Source organism: Scyliorhinus canicula, chromosome 12, assembly GCF_902713615.1.
Source record: "Scyliorhinus canicula chromosome 12, sScyCan1.1, whole genome shotgun sequence".
NCBI classification, from domain to species: domain Eukaryota; kingdom Metazoa; phylum Chordata; class Chondrichthyes; order Carcharhiniformes; family Scyliorhinidae; genus Scyliorhinus; species Scyliorhinus canicula.
The window spans coordinates 17225888-17249864 of NC_052157.1; the positions used below are offsets into that span (position 1 = coordinate 17225888).

General features: G+C 45.1%; 2 protein-coding genes across 3 annotated transcripts in view; both read left to right on the forward strand.

Moving 5' to 3' along the window:
* Positions 1–805: 805 nt before the first annotated feature.
* On the forward strand, positions 806–7816 carry LOC119975062 (UDP-glucuronosyltransferase 2A1-like). Of its 2 annotated transcripts, none has more exons than XM_038814558.1 (2): positions 806–930; positions 5550–7816. In XM_038814558.1, the coding sequence occupies exon 2, from the start codon at positions 5575–5577 to the stop codon at positions 7183–7185; it is 1611 nt and encodes a 536-aa protein (XP_038670486.1). In that variant the 5' UTR covers positions 806–930; positions 5550–5574; the 3' UTR covers positions 7186–7816. The 2 variants fall into 2 exon arrangements, with proteins under 2 accessions (XP_038670486.1, XP_038670487.1); XM_038814559.1 differs by having other exon boundaries at positions 816–934.
* LOC119975061 (UDP-glucuronosyltransferase 2A2-like) overlaps positions 811–23977 on the forward strand; it is a 35255-nt gene continuing 12088 nt past the window's right edge. The window contains exon 1 of the mRNA XM_038814555.1: positions 811–930. The gene's annotated coding sequence lies outside the window, so the exon portion shown is untranslated. The remainder of the gene's footprint in view (positions 931–23977) is intronic.

Genomic DNA, 23977 nt, shown 5'->3' on the forward strand with positions numbered 1-23977 from the left:
TGTTATCCCTCCCTCCAATTTGGGTAACCCCCCCAAATCCTAACCTGGCGAACCCGGAAGCTATGGTCTGTTTCAGGTCAGTGGTCTTTCATGGGGACTGGGAGAAAATGGAAAAGTAGAAGGTTATAAGCATGTGAAATGGGAAAGAGTGGGGTGGCACAGTGGTTAGCACTGTTGCCTCCAAGGACCCTGGTTCGATTCTGACCTTGGCTGACTGTGTGCGGAGTCTGCACGTTCTCCCTGCGTCTGCGTGGGTTTCCTCCGGGGGCTTCGGTTTCCTCACACAGTCCAAAGATGTGCAGGTTAGGTGGATTGGCCATGCGCAAATTGCCCCTTCTGGTCCAAAAGATTAATTGAATTTGCGGGGATAGGGTGGGGGAGTGGGGTTGGGTGGAGTACTCTTTCAATGGGCCGAATGGTCTCCTTCTGCAGAGAGTTTATGATTCCATGAACAAAGGAAGGTCTGAGACAGGAAAACCAAGAGAGATAAAATGACAAAAAATGTACAGGACTGAAGGGAGTAGGAATGGCACAAATACCAGAAGAGGTGTCCAGAAGTGTCAATGCTCATATTTAGTCCCATCAGAAATTCAGCGACACTACTCTCTGAAGCTTACTGCAGTCACTCACACAGCTAACCCAACAGTTAGTTCCCACTCAGCCTTGGCAATTCCTCCACTCATTCAGTCTTTCTGCTCTTAGTTTAATATTGGCGGCGGGAGGGGTGGAGAACTACTTAAATGCTTTGTGTAGTCATGAAAATCGAGCAATTCTGAATGGAAGGGGTTAAACACATACTTATCAGATCGGGTAAAGGCTAGCCCAGATGGCGGCAAGAGAAGAACAAGACTAAGAGTTACACAATCAATTAAGACTTTGGACTAAACTTTCTTCACCCCCGCGTCAACAAGACATTTAACGGATTCATCAGTAAGTAAGCGAAGACTATAAATTTGCAATCTGCTGTTGGATAAAATTAATCTTTCCGACGTGAGCAACTGTTCAGATTCATAGCGAATGTACAAACAATTGTTGTGGGCGCAGAACTAACTGGTCAAGAAACAAATGGCAGTGTAAACTGTCCTTTCACAAAGAACCAGAATCCGCACAAAAAAATCAAGAAAAGAACGGTCTGCTGCTTTGCAACCCCAGTCTTGAAAACTCGGTCGCTGGTTTTCAAGAAGTAAATAAATAATTTAGTGCGTCTCATTTTCTCAGAATGGCGACAGGCTGGGTTCAAAGCAGAAGTGTTGAGGTGGAAAGTACATGTTTGTGAACTGACAACCACTCCTCCCGCTGGGGTTCCAGAATTGGCCCGGAGTCTCCAGAAATTGATCAATCTCTCGGACACCGCCGCGATGTACAACCCTGGGGAAAACTGTAACATTAAAAGGATGTTGTCAGATTCTTCGAACATTTCTCTTTACCAGGTATAAAAATGTGGAAAACAGGGATTGGGGGGGGGGGGGGGGGAATCAAGGGGTCTCACCATCCTCCTCCAGTACCTCCCACATTTGTCCAGCTGGGTGAGGCTGGACCTGCCTGTTTCCATCCTTATCTATCTAACTTTGGCAAGAGCCTTACTTGTAATGGCTTCTTTTCCTGCTCCCACGCTGTTATCCCTGGTGTCACCCAAGGAATTCTCCTTGAACCACCCCCCCCCCCCCGCCCCCTCTCCCAGTTCCCATCTATACACGCCCTTGGCAACATCACCTGAAAGCACAGCATTACTGACATGCTGCCAATACCCAGCTGTACTTCACCACCACCAACCCCAACCCCAACACAGTCACCAGTTTATCAGACCGATTGACATCCAGTGCGGTGAGCAGAAATGTCATTTAAAAAAAAATGTTTTTATTGATATTTTTCATTACACACGAACAAAGGTGTGCGGATTGGGTACAATTTACAAAAGCTCTCCACGAGCATCAATCCCCCCCCCCCCCCCCCCCACTCATTTTTATTGTTTTAGGAGACTTTATAGGATCACATATTTTGCAGTAGGTGATTGTCATCACAATGCAGCTCTTTCCCTCCCCTTTTCCTCCCCCTTTGTCGATTGGCTCCATCCCGTCCCCCCCCCCCCCCCCTCCCTTTCCTGTTTTAGGTGTTTCTTTGGGGGTTTTATTCTTTATGGTCTTGCTCTAGGATCCCTATTGTTCATCCCGGCTGTTCCGGAACCTCCCCCTCCTCTCTCCCTGACCTCCACCTTTTGTGGAAGCCCTCGGATGACGAACTTGATTTTTCTCCAGCTGGAGAAATTCCGACAGGTCTGCCAGCCAGTCTACAGCTGTGGGTGGTGCTGCTGATCTCCAGCCGAGCAGGATTCTTTGGCGGGCCATTAGGGAAGGACAAGCAAGGGCCCTTGTCGCCATAAATAGCTCTGTCCAATACCCCGAAGGCTGCGACTCTTACGCCCTGCGCCATCCTCACCCCCACAACCTTGGGTATTGCCTTGCAGAAGGCTGGCCAGAACCCAGCAAATTTGTGGCAGGCCCAGGACACGGGGGCGCGGTACCTGGCACTGTTCACACTTGTCCTCCACCTCCGGGAAGAACCTGCCCCTTCAGATTCTTGTCAGGTATGCTCTGTGCACCACTTTCAGTTGCATGAGGCTTAGCCATTCGCAACTGGAGGTGGAGTTGGCCCTGTTCAGTACTTTGCCCCACCCTATTTCCATTCCTAGTTTTTCCTCCCAATTTTCTCATGCTTCGTCTAGTGGGGAGCATGTCCTTTCTAATAGTCATCCATACAGGTACCCATAGTCCCCCCCCTCCCAGGTTATATGCATCCAGCAATTCCTCTAATATTGTGCATCTCGGGGTCTGTGGGTATGTTGTTGTCTCCTTTACGGAGGAAGGTCTTAAATATAGATGTCGGAATTCATTCCTGTTGGTTAGCAGCAGTCTCTCTGTCAGTTCCTCTAGGGCCGCAAGCCTGCCCTCTGTTTAGAAGTCCCTAATAGTCAGTGTCCACCTGTACTCTCTCCACCTCCTAAAGGCGGCGTCTAGCATGGCTGGCGCAAACTTGTGGTTGCCGCAGATGGGGGCCATAGTGGACATTTTGGTTGGACAGAAGTGCTGTCTCTTTTGGCTCCAGGTTCAGTGTGGCTACCACCACTTGGCTTGTTGGGTGTTTGGTTGGCAGGAATGGAAGTGCCCAGAGAGTCGTCCATGAAAATAAGCTTTCCTCCATCCTTACCCATTCCATTTCTGGTACTTTCACCCATCCCTCACTCTTTCTGCAGTGGCTGTCCAGTGTTAGTACTGCAGGTTTGGGAGGGCCGGGCCCCCCATGTTTATTCTTCTTTGTAGGACCTTTTTGGGGATCCTTGGGTCGAGCCCAAGATGGCTCCCAACTCTCTCAGGAGCTTCATGGTCCATTCCATTTCGTTTTGTGGGTCTGAGATGCAGAGGAGCATGGAATCTGCAGAGTGAGACTCTGTGCTCTCTGTCTCCTCTTCGGATTCCCTTCCAGCTTCTCGTGCTCTGAGGGTGATCGCCAGAGGCGCAGTTGTCAGGGTGAGTAGAAAAGGGGACAGCGGGCATCCCTGTATTGTTCCTCTGTGCAGCTGGAAGTATTCAGAGCTGGTGGTGTTGGTACGTATGCTCACCTTGGGTGCATTAAGCAGGAGTTTCGGCCATGAGGGGAACCCTGTCTCCAGCCCAAACAACTCTAATACATCAATGAGGTACTTCCACTCGACTCTGTTGAAGGCCTTCTCTGCGTCCAGGGAGATGATCACCTCTGGTGTTCTTTCCCGGAAGGGGTCATTATCATGTTTGCAGTCGCCTGATGTTTGTTGTTAGCTGTCTACCCTTAACAAAGCCCTTCTGGTCCTCTGCAGCCACCTCTGGTATGCAGCTCGCAGGCCGCTTAGCCAGGATTTTTGCAAGTATTTTCACATCCACACAGAGCAGCGAAATGGGTCTGCATGATTCGTTGGGTCTTTGTCTTTCTTGGGTATCAGCGATATGGTGGCTTGTGTTAGAGTTGGAGGCAAGGTGCCCCTCTCGAGTGAGTCTGTGAACATCTCCCACAGGTACGGAGCCAGTGCTGTCGCAAATTGTTAGAAGCAGAAATTAGAACTGGTAAATATTAGGAAGACCAAAGCCCCGACTACAAATTCCATTCCATAGCCACCGACCCGGTGCTCCCTCCCACGCATCTACCTCAGGCTGACCAAGACTGTTCACATCTTTGGTGTGATATATCACTTTGAAACCAGCATCCGACCACACACTCCTGCCACTATTCAGAAAGCCTCTGTAACTTTGCCAGACTCCGCCCTGGCCTTAGCTCATCTGCCGCTGAAACCCTCGTCCATGCCTTTGTTGTGGACTTGATTCTTCCGACGCACCTTTGGTCAGCTTCCCATCTTCTACTATCTGTAAACTTGAAGTCACTCAAAACTCAGCCACCCCTGTTCTTACACTCACCCAGTCCCATTCACCCCTCCACCCCGGTACTCAAAGGCTCCTGGACAAGCAATGCTTTGGCTTTGAAATTCTCATCCTTATTTTCAAGCTCCTCCCTTTGGGCGAGGTTCTCCGACCACCCCCCCCCCCCCCCCCCCCAACCGGGGGTCGGAGAATCGGCGGGGGGCGTGGGCGGCGTGAATCCCGGCCCCACCAGCTGCCGAATTCCCCGGCTTCGGCATGGGAGGGAATCGTGCCGTGCCGGTTGGCAGCCTCTGGCCATGAATAGGGCCCACCGATCTGCAGGTGGACCAGTGCCGTGGGTCACTCTTTTCCCATGCACCAGCCGTGTAGGCCTCCACGATGGCCGGCGCGAATGTGAACCCCCCCACTGTGCATGCATGGGGATGATGTCAGCAACCGCTGCACTCCCGCGCCTGCGTGGACCCGTGCAGGCCGGCAGTGTCCCTTCGACTCCGGCTGGCGTGGCGCCAAAGGTCTTCCATGCCGGCCGATGGGGTGCAAACCACTCCGCCGCCGGCCTAGCCCCTGAACATGCAGTGGATTCCGCACCTTTGGGGCCGCCTGATGTCAGAGTGGTTCGCGCCACTCCGCCCCGCCGAGACCTCCCGCCCCGCCAGGTAGGGGAGAATCCCGCCCCTGAATTTAGCTAATTCTGCTCTTGAGTATCCCCAATTTTAATTACTGCATCATTGCTGGCCAGGTCCTAAACTGTGGAATTCTTTCCCTCAACAACCTTCCACTCGACCTCCCTTTTCCCTCTTTCAGACACTCCTTAAAATCAATCTGTTTTTTGGCTATGCGCGCTAAAATCATCTAATGTGACTTGGTGTCAAATGTTGCTTTAAAATTCTCCTGTGAAGCACCTTGGGACGTATTATTAGGTTGTATGTGCGATTTAAATATAAATTGTTGGTGCTGTTGAAGAAACTTGATAAACTCTTGTCACGAGCTGCAACTCCAACACAATTTACCAACAGGGCCTCAAGCCTGATTTTGTTTAAGCAAAACACTGTTCTGGTATTAACGGAGTGGAAACAACGGGAATGTCATATTAATTCCAATGTATTCTCGTGTCATTGTTACTTACATTCGATTCTTCAATAGGAATTGGACATCTGTCCTTCTGAGTATGGAGCCTTCTGGATGGAGAAGTCAATTACTGGCTGCTTGTATCCTTACCATCATCACCCTGTCTTGTCCTATTACTGAGGGAGCTAATATATTGGTTGTTCCTGTTGATGGAAGTCACTGGATCAATATGAGAATTCTAATAGAAGGACTGAAACTTCATGGACACAGTATCACTGTGGTTCATTCCTTAACAGCTTGGTACACCAAGGAGAGGTCTGATCTCTATCGATCCATTGTGGTTCAAACGCAAAAATGCCTTGGCAAGAATGAATCTGAAAAAGTAATACAAAGATATCTACAAAACACATTGGCAGTCTCAAACAATGGTCTGATGCCATGGGTCTTCGTTCAGCGAGAACATGAGAAATGGTCTGCTATGCATTCATACCATGCTTGTGCTAGAGATTTCACCAGTGCAATTTTCAATACTGAAGGAGTGCTGAGGCAACTTGAAGATGCAAAATTTGACTTGCTGCTTACTGATCCTGCTTTTGGCACAGGTCCAATCCTTGCTTATTATTTAAAACTCCCTTTGGTACATAATGTTCGCTGGTTCATGAGTGGGGAAGCTCATTTCCTCTCTGCCCCATCGCCACCTTCCTATATCCCAATCATCGGATCTCAATTTACAGACAAAATGAGTTTTCTACAAAGAACACTAAATGTCATCTTAAATCTTTTTCAACTATCTGCTTCAAGATTTATTATTCAGCCCATTTACAATGAACTCTGTCATCGCTATCTGGGCCCAGACACAGATATTGAGATGATTCTCCTGAGGGCAGATGTGTGGCTGATGAGAGTTGATTTTATATTTGAATTCCCGAGACCCACCATGCCAAACATTGTTTACATTGGGGGATTCCAGTGTAAACCATCCAAACCTCTAGCACCAGAGTTTGAAGAGTTTGTCCAATCCTCAGGGGAACATGGGATTATTGTGATGTCTCTGGGGACCATTATCAGCTCTTTGCCAATGCAAATTACAATGAAAATAGCAGAGGCCTTTGCTCAAGTACCTCAGAAAGTTATTTGGAGACACGATGGAAAGATCCCTCCCAACATAGGAAATAATACGCTACTGGCAAAATGGATCCCTCAGAATGACCTTCTAGGGCACCCCAAGATACGAGCATTCATTTCCCATGGTGGCACCAATGGAGTTTATGAAGCTATCTATCATGGGGTGCCAGTAGTTGGCATCCCTCTGCTTTTTGACCAGTTTGACAATTTACTCAGACTTGAAACCCGAGGGGCAGCCAAAGTGATTAATGTCGCAGCCATGCAGCCAATAGATCTCTTGCAAGCACTTCATGAAGTCATAAACAACACGTCCTATCGGGATAACATGCAGAAACTCTCTGCTCTCCACAGGGATCAACCAGAGTCTCCAATGGAGAGAGCCATTTTCTGGATTGAGTACGTTGCTCGGCACAAAGGTGCAGCACATTTACGCTCAGAATCTTACCGACTCCCCTGGTATGCTTACCATTGTGTAGATGTGATGATTTTCCTGCTGTCTCTGGTCCTAATGGTTACAGTGCTGACAGTTCTATTGTTGAAGAGACTTTGTACCATTGCTTGGAAGAAGAAACAAAAGATTCAGTAAGGTTGACTACTTTGAATCAGTGGGAGCGGCGCTTTGAGTTCTTCCAATTATACGGAGAGAGTTTAATGCAGTCAGGAAATGCGGGGAATGGCTTTTTTAGATACTCTATCATGAAATTTAGCAAAGGAAAATATCAAAGGGTGTCAGTATGTCAGTCAATTGAACTCCTTTGTACAGTTATTGACATGGAAATGCTGTACTTACATACAATTTAACATGAAAGAACAACATGTTTTTTTCTTAAGTATTATTCAAAGTTAATCATCACATTAGTTCACGTGTGGCCAAGAACATAATGTAAGAATGTGAAATTTCTGGGAATCACTGACAGATACCCTCTTCCCCCACAGTGATTTTAACCCCCGCTCTCGAATCAATAACGATATCCACCACAGCTCACCGTGGGTTTGTTAGCATGTCTGGTTTCTTTACCAAATGTCCCACTGGTTTTGGTGAGTTAGTGAGCCATGCCATAGCCAGGAAATATTTCCTCAGCTGCTGCCAGGATCATTTGATATTCATCTTGGGTGTTATCCCCTCTTTGCTCAAGAACGGAATACCATGACTTCTGATTGTAAAATACTGTTACTTATATAGTCCCATATATTAATAAAGAAATGTTACTGCATGATTTGTCTGTCTGCCTTTTGGTGATTTTGTCATGTAGAAGCGAGCTTTTTCACACATGGATCCTAATAGAGAGTTGTTGTGTAATTTGGACCAATTGATTCAGACAATTTCAGTGAGCATTTTGTTGGGAGGTACAAAAGAGGCAATAGAAAATGAAGGTTTTAATTCCAGAGTAGCTAACAGAAGCAGAGGAATCTGGGGGCATTTGTGCACAAATCCTTGAATGTGCAGGTCAGTTTGAGAAAATGGTTCAAAAGACATACAGGATCTTGGACTTCATAGATAGAGGCATGGAGTACAGAGCAATAGGAGAGGCAGTGGTGTAGTACAGGCATTGCCAAAGTCGGGAGCGTAACCCGCAGATGGGTTGTGGGCGAGTGTCGGGAGGGTCGCGGAGCCGTCTGTCGTGGAGCTCCTGATCGCGCAAATCCACGCACAACAGCCGCAGCAGCTGGCTTTTAATAATGCCGGCTGCAAGCGGCCTTCAAAATAGCCACGAACATATTTTAAAAATGCGGCCGCATTGCGCATGTACCCATGCGCACTGATGATTGGGCATGCATGCACAGTGCGGCCACACTTTTTTAATACAGTTGCAGCCTTTTTATTACAAGTTTGAGGGAGTTTTTAATTTGATGAAATTTCACAGGAATAAAATGCAGAAACTGAAAGTTCTCATCCTCTAGACATTGGAGGTTCACCACACTTCACCCAAATATTACACGGCAAGATAAAATGGTGGGTCGCGCAGGTGAGGTCCCCGGAAACAAAGTTTGAAAAACACTGGTGTAGTGGTATTGGCTCTTGACTAGTAATCCAGAGACACAGAGCCATGTTCTGGGGACCCAGATTCTAATCCTGCCATGGTGGATGGTGCAATTTGAATTCAATAAAAAAAATAAACCTGGAATTAGGAGTCTAATAATGACCATGAAACCATTGTCGATTGTCGTAAAAACCCATCCGGTTTACTTTTATCCTTTCGGGAAGAGAATCTGTCATCCTTACCTGGTCAGGCCTACATGTGACTCCACATCCACAGCAATGTGGTTGACTTTTAAATGCCCTCAGGGATGGGCAATAAATGCTGGCCCAGCCGGTGATGGCAACATTCCATGAACCAATGAATACAAAGGAAGTTTTGGTGAACTTTTATTAAACCATGGTTCAACCCCAACTGGAATATTGTGACCAATTCTGGGTACCACAGAATGACCAAGGTGAGAGAGCAGTGGGAACAAGGGTATCAAAAGTGAAGGTGAGGATGTGACTGAGCAGATTGGTGAACAGAGGGTCAAAGGCCAAGCAATTAAGGGAAATTTGTTTTCAGGGATGGGTAGAGAAGGAAATGGTATTTGGAGAAGGAAATTGGATAATGAGTGGAGAGCGATGCAAGGAAGTGATCAGGAATGGCCTCAACTGTGATTGACTCAAGACATGACAAGGTCAAGAGAATGGATGCGCACATGGTTTAAAGGAGATAGTACGGAAGGAGAGATTAAGGGAGGGAAGGAGGCAGTGACCTCGAAGGAGAGAGGGCATGATGAGTTGAGATAAAAGTTGAAATCATTGAGGATGTGTCTGCTGCCCTTGTCCATATAAGTGATAGGGGTCGCAGATCTGGAAGATGCTGTCAAAGGACCCTTGGTTTGTTGCTGTAGTGCACCTTGTAGATTATCCACACTGCTGCCACAGTGCATGAGTGGTGGAGGGAAGCAATATTTAACATGGTAGATAATAATCTTTATTAGTGTCACAAGTAGGCTTACATTAACACTTGTAAGATGTAGCAAATCCATCATTTGGATGAACTCCATAGGATACACGGACATTATATTAAACCTGATCCAACATGGCTAATTTCAAGTGGAGAAACGGACATTTTAAAGACAGTATTATTTTAAAGGTTACATTCAAGCAAAATAGCTGCAAACCAGACATCGGAATAGACAACACCACCAGACCATCCAAGAAGTGAACAAAAGGGCCATGAGTCATGGCAAAACTAGTTGATAAGATTATGCAGAGGGGTGTCGATAACCTTGACCAACTACAGGAGAGACAATGGAAATGGTAACGAGTTTTACCCCAGCTATGTAGAATAATGCCTCCACTAATGGGAAAACGTTTAGTGTTCACAGAAACCACCTTGGGACACTTTGCAATACATTAGATACCTCCCAAAACATCAGATAAAAGCAAATTACTGTGGATGCTGGAATCTGAAACCAAAAGAGAAAATGCTGGAAAATCTCAGCAGGTCTGGCAGCATCTGTAGAGAGAGAAAAGAGCTAACGTTTCGAGTCCAGATGACCCTTTGTCAAAGCTAAAAGACATGGAAAGTGGAGAATATTTATACTGTAGGGTGAGGGAATGAAAGATGAGTCTTCCACATAAACCAAGGGAAAAGAGTGCTAATCGCCAGAGAATCCAAGGGAAAAGAGTGCGAATGGCAGACCCCAGAGAGAATAAAAGGTGTGAAAGGCCAAACGGCAGAGAAACTAAAATCAGAGGGTAAGCTGTGACAGATGTAGGTGTGGGGGGAGGGGGGACATGGGTGGGAAAGGGGAGAAAAGGTAAGGAAAGGAGGATAAGATGGGGGGGGTGCAAATGTATATAAAGAAAGAAAGAAATGGGATGAAAACAAAGGGGTCGAGGTGGGGTAGAGCTGATCATCTGAAGTTGTTGAATTCGATGTTGAGACCGGAAGGCCTAACCGGAAGATGAGATGCTCCAGTTTGCATTGAGTTTCACAGGAACATTGCAGCAGGCCAAGGACGGACATGTGGGCGTGGGAACAGGGTCTTGTCTTAAAATGGCAAGCAACAGGAAGGTCAGGGTCCTAAATGCATACAGACCGAAGGTGCTTAGCAAAGCGATCACCCAGTCCACCTCCCAAAACATTTTGGGCTCTTTGTCATTGAAACTGATCAATATCAGTTTCATCCTGTCAGCGCTTTACACCCATTGTTCTGTTACTGACCGATGGGAGGAGTCAGCATATTGATTCAGGTGAACTGCCTTTAAAATATCGTTGTCACGTACTCTAAAATATCAAACTCTGGGCAAGGTGAGAGTTGTTTTTCAGCAGTTAATTCCGAGGCAGTCCACTGAAACGTTCTTCGGAAAGCAGTGAATTGAGGTGTTCAACCAGACAATTACTTCATGGGCAGAGGAAGAAACAAGGAAGATCCAGCAGCAAAACTAAAAGACAGCAACAAGCAAGACAGATCAAGTATTTTCCTCAGCAGCAGAAAAGACTTTTAAAACAATCCGAAGAGTGGTGAGTTTATTCTCTCAGTCTACAGCAATCCCCAGTTAGGTAGAGGTTGAGGAGAGGTCTAGGATCATTTTGTAAATTGTGTAATGCTAAGTATTTACACTGTGTTGTTTAGGTTTTCTTTCCATAGCATAGTATTGTGGTGTCTGTGTTTATTGACTGAGTTTGGTTGAGCTTAGTCTTGAATAAATTATTTTAAAAATTAACTTTGACCAGTCTCTCTCTCACATTGTCCGTCCTGGGGCGTCACTAAAAAGCTGGAGTACAGAACCGTAAAGGGTGGGTCACTGTCTGTGTGGAGTCTGCACATCCTCCCCGTGTGTGCGTGGGTTTCCTCCGGGTACTCCGGTTTCCTCCCACAGTCCAAAGATGTGCAGGTTGGGTGGATTGGCCATGAAAAATTGCCCTTAGTGGCCAAAATTCTATTTCGAAAACGCTCACTCAAGGGGCTCAACTGGTCAGGAATCAACAGTGTTCCCTCTCTCTCTGTCTTGTGAAGCTGCCCCAGTGTGGCACTTCCGGGTTGTATTTCACTACCTACAAGAGAGAGACACACACAGTCGTTAGGCGGCAGCCAGAGTAACCCATGTGGAATAAGGTTGAGCTCACTGATCAGGAAAAAACTGTGAGTTGTTTTTGAAAACCCACCATTATTCTTAGAATTCCCCCTATACCAAAAAGGGCCGACATTCTAAATGGTGAACAGGGATTCTGATCCCTGACTCCGATGCAGACTTCGGTGGGCGCTATTCAGGTCAAACTATATTTTCAAGTTATCCCCCGGTGTAACCCATACATTCACCGAAGATTTTATCTACTTACCACTTAGTAGCATCGATGTCCTGGGTCCTGCATTGCTAAGTATGTAAAGTAGACTTTAGGAATAACCACTGTTTCAGATTAAATTAAGTTATTTTATTATTATATTTTTCTTTTAGAAGCTGCAAACACTTTCTTTACAGAAAGGTAAAAAGATCTTGCTTCTGTATCCATCTGGTTGGTTGAAGGGACCTTCAGGCCCACCTTGACAATCAATCGTCTTTTTAAAATCTGGTCTTCTTTCGATGTATAGCTGTGTAAGCTCGGCTGCTTGTCTTGTCTTTCCCACGGCCGAGCTGTGAGAGCTGAATATGCTTCTCTCCTCTCTCTGAGTTCTGCTCTGCTTCTGCTCTCTGGGTTTTTATTCTCTTTCTTACAGTTATTCAGTTTTTATGACCTTATTGTCAATTAACTTATTTCATTTTGATTGTAAAAAGTATCTTTGATGTAAACATTCTAATATGACTAATTGTTCATTTTGGGCATAACCTCACCTCTCAGATCTGATTACATTGTCCTTTGTGATGTTCAAAGTTCCTGTGTGATATTCAAAATGCTTTGGTTTCAAGAGGTGTTACTTTTAATACCTGTCATTTCTATAGTTTAATTTTCCAATTGTCCCCAGCTCATAACTTTGTCTTTGATTTTGACTTTAAATTATGTTTCTCGTAGATGGGTTGTCTCCAATTTTCTTTAATTTACCTGATATTAGCAAAATTTCACACTTAGAATTGTTAGCAAATTCAATTGAACCTCATCCTTTCCTTTCCAACTGTTTACTAAGAGAGTTAATTTCAATGAAGGTCTGAAACCTTTGCTTTTAGCTGTATGCTAAAATTTCACTTGGTTATGACTTGAAAGACCTGGCTGTTTTAAACATTCGTCATTTCATTCAATTGAAACTCTCATCCATCCTTTTCCAGATGCTTCCAAAGATAGTTACTTTCAATGAAGTGCGAGCCATTGTTTTAGCTTAATACAAGAATCCCATGTGTTTGCTAAGCCTGCTTGTGAGAAAGAATCTGCATTTCATAATCCTGCTCTTTGCAGCTGCTATTAACCCTTCATGGGATCTTTCCCTGTATCCTCTCAGATTTCTCTCAGACCAGATATTGCCAGACTTCCACGTTTCCAATGACACATTTTTCTGTATTTTCAACAACAGAGTCTTTCTCCCTCTCTCTTGTGAAGCTGTCCCAGCGTGACACTTCCGGGTTGTGGTTTCAACACTTGGAGGAGAGAGACACCCACAGGTATCGGGGCATCCGTGACTAGTCTGTGTGGAGTAAAAGAACCTTTACACGCTGAAATAAAATTACTGTGAAAATCCCCTAGTTGCCACACTACAGCACCTGTTCAGGTACACTGAGGGAGAATTCAGAATGTCCATTCACCTAACAAGCACGTCTTTCGAGATGGCGTGCCAATCAAACGGGACGCTTTGTGCTGGATGGTGTCAAGCTTCTTTTTAAAAAAATATTTTTATTCTCCTTTTTCACATTTTCTCCCAAATTTACACCCAACAATAAACAACAATCAGTAACGAATGCAATGTCAATCCCCATATCAATAACACCGATCCCATCATCCCACCAAACCCCAGACATTGGCCCGCATGTTAACATAAACAAGTAACAAAAAGGAATCAGGAATCACCCATAGTTACCATTAACACATACAGTCCCCCTCCCCAAACTCTCCCAGCTCCCCCCCCCCCAAATGTTTGATGTAATCCAATTCTTGAAAGTGCAAAATGAATAACACCCATGAATTGTGGAACCCCTCCATCCTTCCCCTCAGTTCAAATTTGACCTTCTCAAGAGTCAAGAATTCCAGCAGGTCCCCCCACCACACCAGGGTGGAGAGGTTGATCTCCATCCTAACAGGATCTGCCTTCGGGCGATCAACGAGGCGAAGGCAACAACATCTGCCTCTGCACCCATTTCCAACCCTGGCTGGTCCGACACCCCGAATATGGCCTCCCGAGGGCCCGGGTCCAGTTTCACGTGCACCACTTTAGAGATTACCCTAAAAATGAGGATTCCAGTAATCCTCCAGTTTTGGACAGGACCAAAACATATGAACATGAAATGAAAATCGCTTATTGTCACGAGTAGGCTTCAATGAAGTTACTGTGAAAAGCCCCTAGTCGCCACATTCCGGCGCCTGTCCGGGGAGGCTGGTACGGGAATCGAACCGTGCTGCTGGCCTGCTTGGTCTGCTTTAAAAGCCAGCGATTTAGCCTTGTGAGCTGAACCAGCCCCTAGGTACCCCCCCCCCCCCCCCTCCCCCCCCCCCCGCCCCGCACCGGCAATGTTCACACACATCTTTCACCCCCTATACAGCCGGCTCATTCTTGCCCTGGTAAGGTGTGCTCTATATACCACCTTCAGCTGTATCAGACCCAACTTCGCACTTGAGGTGGAGGAGTTCACCCTTCGGAGCACCTCACACCAGAACTCCTCCTCCATACCCTCTCCCAACTCTTCCTCCCACTTTGCCTTGATGTATCAAGCTTCTTAACTGCTGTTGGAACTGCAGTCATCCAGGCAAGTGGAGGGAATTCCATCGCATCGCTGACGTGTGCCTTTTGGGTAGTGGAAAGGCTTTGAGGAGTCTGGAGGTGAGTTAATCTCTGCAGAATTCCTAGCTTTATATGTGCTTTGAGTGCTAAATTTTTGCCTTGTCACAGCTCATGACTTCTTGTCATCATTGAGAAGATATAGGGCAGCACGGTGGTGCAGTGGTTACCACAGTTGCCTCATGGCGCCGAGGTCCCAGGTTCGATCCCGCCTCAGGGTCACGGTTCGTGCGGAGTTTGCACATTCTCCCCGTGTTTGCTTGGGTTTCGCCCCCACAACCCAAAGATGTGCAGGGTAGGTTGATTGGCCACACTAAATTGCCCCTTAATTGGAAAAAAATAATTGTAAACACTAAAGTTTAAAAAAAACATTGAGAAGATATACTGGCCTGTCTTTTTCAAATCCAAAGTGGTTGACCTCATTTATCCCTCTTAACTACACTGCTACAGTTTATCCCACTTCCTCAATCTATAGTGATAATCATGAGGGGCCTGGACAGAGTTGATAGGGAGAAATTGTTCCAATTGATGGGAGGATTGAGAACAAGAGTTAATTGGTAAAAGGTGCAATGACGACATAAGGAAAATACATTTTATGCAGCTAGTGGTTAGGATCTGGAATGCACTGCCTGAGAGTGGCGAGGCGTTCAATTGAGGTGTTCAAAAGAGAAAGGATTATCTGAAAAGGAAAAAATTCACAGGGCGAAAGGGAAAACTGGAGGAATGGCATTAGTCTAATTGCTTCTGCAGAGGGCAAGCACAGACACAATGGGCTGAATGGCCTCCATCTTAGTTTTCTAAGATTCTATCACTGACCCATTACAACTTTCTACACCCATCTGCATCGCTTAACTATTCCTGTAAAACCATTGGCCTTACCTTGCAATTGTGTAAAAGTAAAGTTAGTTGGGATGGAGTAATGATTTTAAATTTAATACATATATCCATAAACATTCAGAATAATTAGCATTGTCTTGAAATGCTGAATCACGATATTTTTTCAATTAATATAATATGGAGTAAACTGTGCGTAATAAAAAATTGGAAAAATATGACATTTAAAACGTAGAAAGTAACACTGAGAATGCCTGAGACTTTTAATGAAAGAGAGAAGTCCCACAAGGGGTTAACAGCAGCAGCCTGTTTGAAAAGCAGACAGCCTCACAGACGGGAAGGAAAACAGATAGGAACAATTCATTCTGATTTACAAGTTTAAAAAGTCATTTGATCGACTTAAATTCTTAAGTTATATGAAAGGGAACAGTATTCCACAATTCTTTAAGCAATCAATTATTTTATTGAACAATTAAGATAAACAGCCAGAATCTAAAGTTTAAAATAGGGAACAACTGTTAGGTGTGAAAACTTGCTGACACCAGTAATAAGATGAGACAACTGATTAACAAATAAAGAAAACAGGGCAGCACGGAGGCACCCGGGTTCGAATCCCGGCCCTGGGTCATCGTGTGGAGTTTGCACATTCTCCCCGTGTCTGCGTGGGTTTCACCCACACAACCCAAAGATGTGCAGGATAGGTAGATTGAACAATCTAAATTGCCCCTTAATTGGAAAAAATAATTTGGTACTCTAAATTTATAAAAAAAGAAAAAAAAACAAATAAAGAAAACTAGAAGGTGACAAGGTTATACTATAACATACACCATTTTGACGTTAAAACCTTTTAGAAAATGGCCGAGCCAGATAAGGATAGAGTCGAAAGGGGGTAACCTGAACATGATATTAGCTTAACCCAAAGATGACCCGGGTTGAGATTGAAAGAGTCATTAAGAAAAGACATAAATCTGAAAGAGTACTGACAGAGACACAGACAAATTTATTACATGTCAAGCAAAGCGAGCAAATTCAAAGTAAGTAATGGCGAGCTGGTGGAATGAAGCCGCGCTGTTGCTAAGGCGCCACGCTTCTAACCGATAGAAACTAACCCTCAACTGTTAGTCTCAAACAGCAGAAGGGTGTCATTTGTAAAAGTCAGGCTGCACAAATTGCTATAAAAACTCTGAAAAGTGAGCAGAGATTCAGAATAATCTTCCTCGGTGATGGGACAAGCAACATCTGAAGACTGAGCAACCCAGAGAAGGGAACAGAAGACCAAACGTTAAAGAAAACTGATTGTCAAGATAGACTTGAAAGTCTTACAACTGGTCCGAACAAGAAAAGATCTTTTTTACCTTTCTGTAAAAGTCGTTTTTATCTTTTTAACTTGAAAATAAAGTTAAGTTTAAATTGATAACCTGAAAGAGTGGTTGTTATTATTATTAGAAAGTTTACTTTACTCTACTTAGCAAGCCGGACCCGTGTGTAAGCTACTGAGTGGTAAGTAAAGAAAATTCTTCTATGAAGATATGGGTTATGCCGGGGATAACTTTAAACACTAGTTTGACCCGAATAACACTCCCTCAGTCTGCATAGGAGTCAGGGAGTGAGAATCCCTGTTCACCATTTAGAATATCTTGACCCTTTTTTGGTCAATAGTGGTGAGGCAGTTAGGGTAATACTCTTGCCCTGGAATACAGGCAAGAGAGATGGAGCAATGGAACAATTTGGGACAGTTTAGAAAGGATAATTGGCCCAGTCAATCTAACTCACATAAAGAAGGAACTTTCATAGATTATTTTAATCCACATGAAAGTGAGGAAGAACAAAGCATAGCTGGGATTGCTGTGCTCCCTTTAGGGAAACCCCTTCCAGCGTCCCTTTAAGAACGTCGCTCTCCTGAGGTGAGAAAATAGTCCACTCATTTACACTAGGCCCAGAGGAAGGACAGGGAGGGAGGGTTCCGTATAAAATAGTAGCAGCAGCAATGAAGACAGCAGGCCCAAAGAAAGATGGGGAGACAAAAATTGAGCATTCACAGAGGGTTCAACAATTAACAAGGAAAATGGGGGCGTCCGATGAAGCGACCAAATTGATTGAGCTACATACCGTGGGAGACATAGTTACGGGGGAAGTGTCTGATTTAATAGACAAATGGATTGGGGGAATGAGAGAGCTAAGTTAATGAAAGAAATGACAGATGCAGCATAGGCAGGGGAACACCTCACGTCATATATTGATCAGATATATGAGGTTACTAAAGCAGTGGGGGCTGAAGTGGTCAGATTCCTGAGGGAACTGGGACCCAAAATTCCAAGGGGAAATAGTTTCTCTACAATACTGCTAACATCTTCCAAAAGAGAGATTGGGAAGGAGCTGGTCAAATTTGATTTAGCTGGAAAGGCAATCAGGGAGAAGCAAGCTAAAGGAGAACGCAGACAAACAGCATTCAAGCCCGACCCCCTGATGGACAAATGTCTGATAGAGAGGGACAAAACTTAGCTCAATCATCAATGCGACAACCCAGATACAATCTACGGTCACAAGGACCACCCCCGCCACAAAACCCAAATTACTTACCAAGGGAGCAGTTTATGGCCCTCAGTCGGGAAGAAAGAGACAGGCTCATTGAGGATAGGAGAAGAGGAGCGGCTGATCCAGGGAGAATTGACCAAAGAAGATACCAACCATTGCACGATATTTGAGACCCTCCAGAGGGGGATTCCAAGGTAGAGGCAGAGGAGGTCCCAGTGCAAATTGAATGGATGTGACTTCTCCCCTAAAACTGGCAATCCAAAATCAAACCACAGAAACTGGAAACGGTGAATTAGAAGTAGAATAGAGTGGGGAGAGATTTATAGTGGAGACGGGGGCTGAAGTGTCAATGGTTAGAGAAAAAGCTGGAAATCCGACAGGAAAGGATTACACTATTGAGGGAGTCTTAGGAAATAGAAACGTTAGACCCGAAGTGAGATTAGGTGAGTTGGTGTATCAGGAAACGAGAATCTGATGGCAGGAAAAAATTTAATCAAGGTAGATACCGGGAAGATTAGGGTACTGAAACCAATTGATAACATGGAGGAAATAAGGAAACAGAAAGAGAAAAGTATTTTAAGTGACGATGCATGGCGAAAGATGGAAGAGGTGTTAATGGGAGCAAACCTAGCAATAGGAAAGAATGACACAGGGTCAATCAGCACACAATTCCAACACACAATTCAAGGAGGCCAACACAAGCCCCAAAAGCAATTGACCCGAGCTGGAGATAATGATTTAGGAATTAGAACAGCAGGGGATTATTCAAGAGGTCACATATGCCTCGGAAAATAGCCCACATCAAGCAGTCAGCAAGCCTGAAGGTACATTTAGAATGGTAACGAATTACAAAGCGTTAAACAAGGTCACAATAAAGGATAAATGGTATTTGATAAATCCACAAACTACATTGGAGAAGGTGGCAGGCAAAACTTATTTAACTAGTATAGGTTTAGCAAACGGATTCTGGAGTGTTCCATTAGACCCAGGCAGCAGGGAGAAGACAGCATTTATCTTTGGCACTCAACATTACGTATACTGTAGACTGCCACAGGGAAATGTTACTTCCCCAAATCACTTTCAGGCAATAGTAAGGGAGCTGATTAAAGACAAGATGGCCTTAGTATATATTGATGATGTATTAAGTGGAGATGACAATCAGGGAACACATGTAGAGAGAGTGACCAAGATTATTAAAACACTTAGTGAAGAAGGGTTTAAAATAGGGTTAAAGAAATGCCAGATTGGCAGGAGTGATTAGGTTATTCAGTATCAAAGGAAGGTCGGGAAGCTAGTGTCGGGATGAGAGAGAAAGTTGCTGAGATCACGGCGCCCGTTTCGAGAAACGGGGTTCAGAAAACCGTGGGAATTTTGGGGTATTTGAGGCCCGTAGTGAAAGACTTTAGTCTTAATGCTAAACCCATTTATGAAACTTTGAGAGGGGATTTTAGGTGGACCAGTGAAGCACAGAGGGGTTAAAAACAGTTAAAAACAGCTGTAGCAACATCAGGGCCATTGGCAGAGAGACATGAAGAGGATGATTTGAGCATTAAATTAGACCTGTACGCAAACGGATATGGCATGGTGCTTGCTAATCATAGTAATCAGACACCTATCAAACATCTGACAGGAAATTAGTCATGGGCTGAACAAAAGTTTTCAGACCTCGAGAAACGTCTAGCGGCCATAACGAAAAGAATAGCAGAAATTGAAAATTTGTCAGCTGGTAAAAAGATTTATGTCACAACTGAATTTCTGGCGTTAAAGGAGTTAACCAAAAGACAAGTTTGCCAACAAGGCGCAAACACAGCACGATGGGAGAGATGGGAAACCATTCTCTTGAACCCTGACTTAATGTTTGTTCATGACATCAAAGAGGGACAGAAACTCGATAAACCAGTTAGCAAAACGGAGTTGGTAAATGCTTGGGTGTTATATACGTACTGATGGTAGTAAAATCAAGGAAGACGAAGAGCAAGCCAGATGGGCATTCATTTAAAAAAATTCAGGAGACAAAGTGGTGGAGAAACAAGGAATTATTATTGGGTCAGCACAAACCCTCGAAGTTGAAGGTGTAAAGGAGTGCCAGCAGAGACAGCTGCAGGAAGCAACCATAGTAACCGACGGCTTTTTCGTACAGCAGGGCTTAGAGAAGGGTCTGATGTTCTGGAAACTTAATGGTTGGACAAAGGGCAAACATAAACAACTAGAACAGAAAGTGCAGTGGGAAAAGATAGATGAAATTTTGGCAAATATGGATATCCAAATAATTCATCAGAACGCACACACAAAAGGAACAGGAGAACTCTGTCAGGGCAACGAGGAAGTGGTTGAGCTCGCCAGACTTCGAAGGGTCATTCTGGGGAACATTGGGGACACAACTGCCGAGCATCGAATAATCATTAGACAGATACATGAAGCTACAGGACATGGAGGTACCACTGTGGTGGCAAGAGAAATGAGAAAGCGCGAAATTAGAATAGCATATTGGAGGAAACACTTAGCAGCAGTTAGACGAGCATGTGAACGATGTGTGGCCTGTGGAGGCCAGAAAGGGAATAAAACTGATGGGAGAATAAAAACTGAGAAACCAATGGTGGAATGGTCATTGGATCGCTTTTTCCTAGAAGCAGCAGATGTAATCTGTACTTTTTGGTCAAAGCTGACAGTTGTACGGGGGAAATTGACCTTAGACCCACCTACAAAGCAAATGGAGCCACTACCACAAGGGTGTTAGCAGAAATGTTGACCTCTCGAGGTAGGCCAAAATCACTTAGAATGGACAATGCATCACACTTCAGAAATAATACCGTTATTAACTTTTGTTAACTGTCAGATACTGGGTATTCAGGAGATTTGATAATGCATTTGCAACGACAGCAATGGGGGGATGCTGCAGCCCCCAGGGAGATTTGGGGCATTCAGTTTTGCCACGATTGTTTTCTTGAAATATTAGGCAACTTTAATGATTGAAGTATGTGACCACAAGGTAGATTTTGACTCCGGAAAGTGTCAATGTAAGTGGGATAGTAGATTAATGACAACGTGTAATTACTGCAAGGATAATTTTGCCGACAACAACGTGACTCTGAGAGGCTGTGCAGGATTGTGGAGCAGTGACAAACTTGGAGTCCCAATTAGTGAGGGAGTGTACGTTCTGCATGATGTTGGAATGACACAGGGATACAAAGTCTGCATTACAATATTTAGAGAGTGTATCACTGCAATGATACGGTGCCATGGGATAGATCATACTCCCAAATCAATCGGACAAGGGATGAACGAGTGTTGCACGAAGTTAATGATTGACCCGTAATATGGATTTGGGAAATATATGCATCAGAATAGACCCGTAGATGTGACAAAGGGTCCGGAGGCAGAATTGAAGCCCCTAGATGATAAAGAGGCTGTAGAAGGGAAGGAATGTTTCGCTTTGAGTGTCAGGGGATTACTACATTTGCTTGTCTTGTGTGATGAAGCAGAGTGGGACATCGCTGACTTGAAACCTGTTATCAGCATTGATAGGACACGTGATAGAGTTCAAATGTCGTGTTCTAAACTTGCCTTTCATAAAAACCCTATCATAATCAGAATGAAAGAAATTGAAGTGAAGGCAGTAGCAATACCCGAAATGTATCAGGGAAAGTTCAGACCAGATTGGACCACTGTGCGAGCGACAGAGGAGGTGTTTGAGATTCTTCAATCTCACTCAGGGGTGCAATGATAGAAGGAGGAGGCTTAACTGGCCTTAATTGTATGATGTATGTCCATGAGAAAAAATTCACGCCAGCAAAGAAAGAAAAAAGAAACTGATGGTGGCAAAGGAAATCCGGAAGTCGTGGAGAGGGCACTTCTGGAATATCAGACAAGAATAGAAAACACAAATTAAAAAAAAAAAGAAATAGGGCACTCTTCTACTTTAACCTGTTTGTTTGATTTTTCAGACGGAGAGAATGATACAGACCCATTAGTTTGGAAGGAGAAAAAGAACTACAATCAAGAGGGAAATAAGAATCAGGGGCGGAATGGTCGGAGAATCGCTTGGGGCCGGCGGCAATCCCGCCCCCGCCGTGTCCCGAATTCTCCGCTCCCCAAGATTCGGCGGGCCCCCCACGGCGATTCTCCGGCCTGCGATGGGGCGAAGTCCCGCTGCTGACAGGCCTCGCCCACCGGCGTGGTTTAAACCACTTACCTGACCAGCGGGATTGGCGGCGTGGGCGGGCTCCGTGGTTCTCGGGGTGGTGCGGGGCGATCTGACCCCGGAGGGTGCCCCCACAGTGGCCTGGCCCGCAATTGGGGCCCACCGATCGGCGGGCAGGCCTGTGCCATGGGGGCAGAAAAGGAAATAATGGACAGATTAGAAGGCTGGAACAAAGTCACTATAATCAGGAATGTAGCGTTAATAGATAGAGACATGTTATGAGGTAATAAGCAAAGAAGAAGTCACAACACAAATTAGTTCAGAAGATCCAAATTCAAATAATAATAAGAAGAATATAGAGAACAAAATGCCCAGAATGCCAGGCCAGTAGCTTTCACATCAAGAGCCTTCACTGACACAAAGACTTGTTATGCCCAAATCGAGAAGGAACTCGTTGCCCTGGTCTTTGCTCATCAGAAATCACAAGATTTCATATATGACCGTCCTGTAAATGTTGAAATTGATCATCAGCCACTCATCACTATTCTTAAAAAGCCTCGTCACCCTGCAGTGACTGCAGCACATGATGCTCAGGTACAGCGCTGCAACCTCAGTGTCATCTACAAATGTGGTAAGGAATTGTACCTGCCAGTTTCTCTTTCCAGGGCTTTCCTGCGCACCACTGGCCAGGCAGACCATGAGGAGGACATTGACATAACCATACAGGTTCCATTGTCTCATCGTAATGAGGAACTTAAGGATGTCCTCCAGGCCAATCTCATTTACAGTCAGCTCCAATGTCATTATGAATGTTAGGCCCGAGTCCTGAAAGGAGCTTCCCAACAAGCTCTGCACATTCTTCCCCATGTGAGTGGGCTGATACTGCATGGTCAGTGTTCATCATCGTAAACCTAGCAACTCCACCAAGGGCACCAGGTTTGGAAGCAACCAGGTAGAGGGCAAAGTACTTTCATAAACTGGCCCTCAATGTATGCAGACATAGAGAGGGAAATATCCAGGTGTGCACCATGCTACACACGCAAGCTGCACCAAGCCATCTACATAGAACATAGAACATAGAACAGTACAGCACAGAACAGGCCCTTCGGCCCTCAATGGTGTGCCGAGCCATGATCACCCTACTCAAACCCACATATCCACCCTATACCCGTAACCCAACAACCCCCCCCCCCCAACCTTACATTTATTAGGACACTACGGGCAATTTAGCATGGCCAATCCACCTAACCCGCACATCTTTGGACTGTGGGAGGAAACCGGAGCACCCGGAGGAAACCCACGCACACAGGGGGAGGACGTGCAGACTCCACACAGACAGTGACCCAGCCGGGAATCGAACCTGGGACCCTGGAGCTGTGAAGCATTTATGCTAACCACCATGCTACCCTGCTGCCTACATGAGGTCCTAGATCTTCCATGGTCATTCACGATGTCTGATATCTTCGAATGAAGCAGTAAATAGGATAAGTCCTTGACATGTACTTTAAAAAAAATAAATTTAAAGTACCCAATTCATTTTTCTTTCCACTTAAGGGGCAATTTATCATGGCCAATCCACCTACCCTGCAAACTTTGGGGTTGTGAATTATACTCTGATTCTTTTTAAATCAACCACTAACAGAACTGAAGAGCACCACAGTCATAGGCAAGCTCAAGAGAAACTTTGCCACACACGGCATCCCACAACAGATAATGACAGACGACACTCGTCAGTTCATTTCTGGAGAGTTCAGGGACTTTTCATGCATCACGAGTAGTCCCCTGTATCCACTGTCCAACGGCCTGGCAGAAAGGGCGGTGCATTTAGCCAAGCATCAACTTGAGAAATGTGCCCAAGGCCAAACAGATTTCTATGTTGCATATCTTAGGCTGCAAAATGTGCCACGGCAGAGTCTGGCCTCATCAGCGAATGTTCTCCAAGCACACGAGGACCACAATCCCCATTGCCAAG

Coding starts and splice junctions, on each gene's coding strand:
- LOC119975062 (XM_038814558.1), top strand. CDS start 5,575: ATGGAGCCTTCTGGATGGAGAAGTCAATTACTGGCTGCTTGTATCCTT.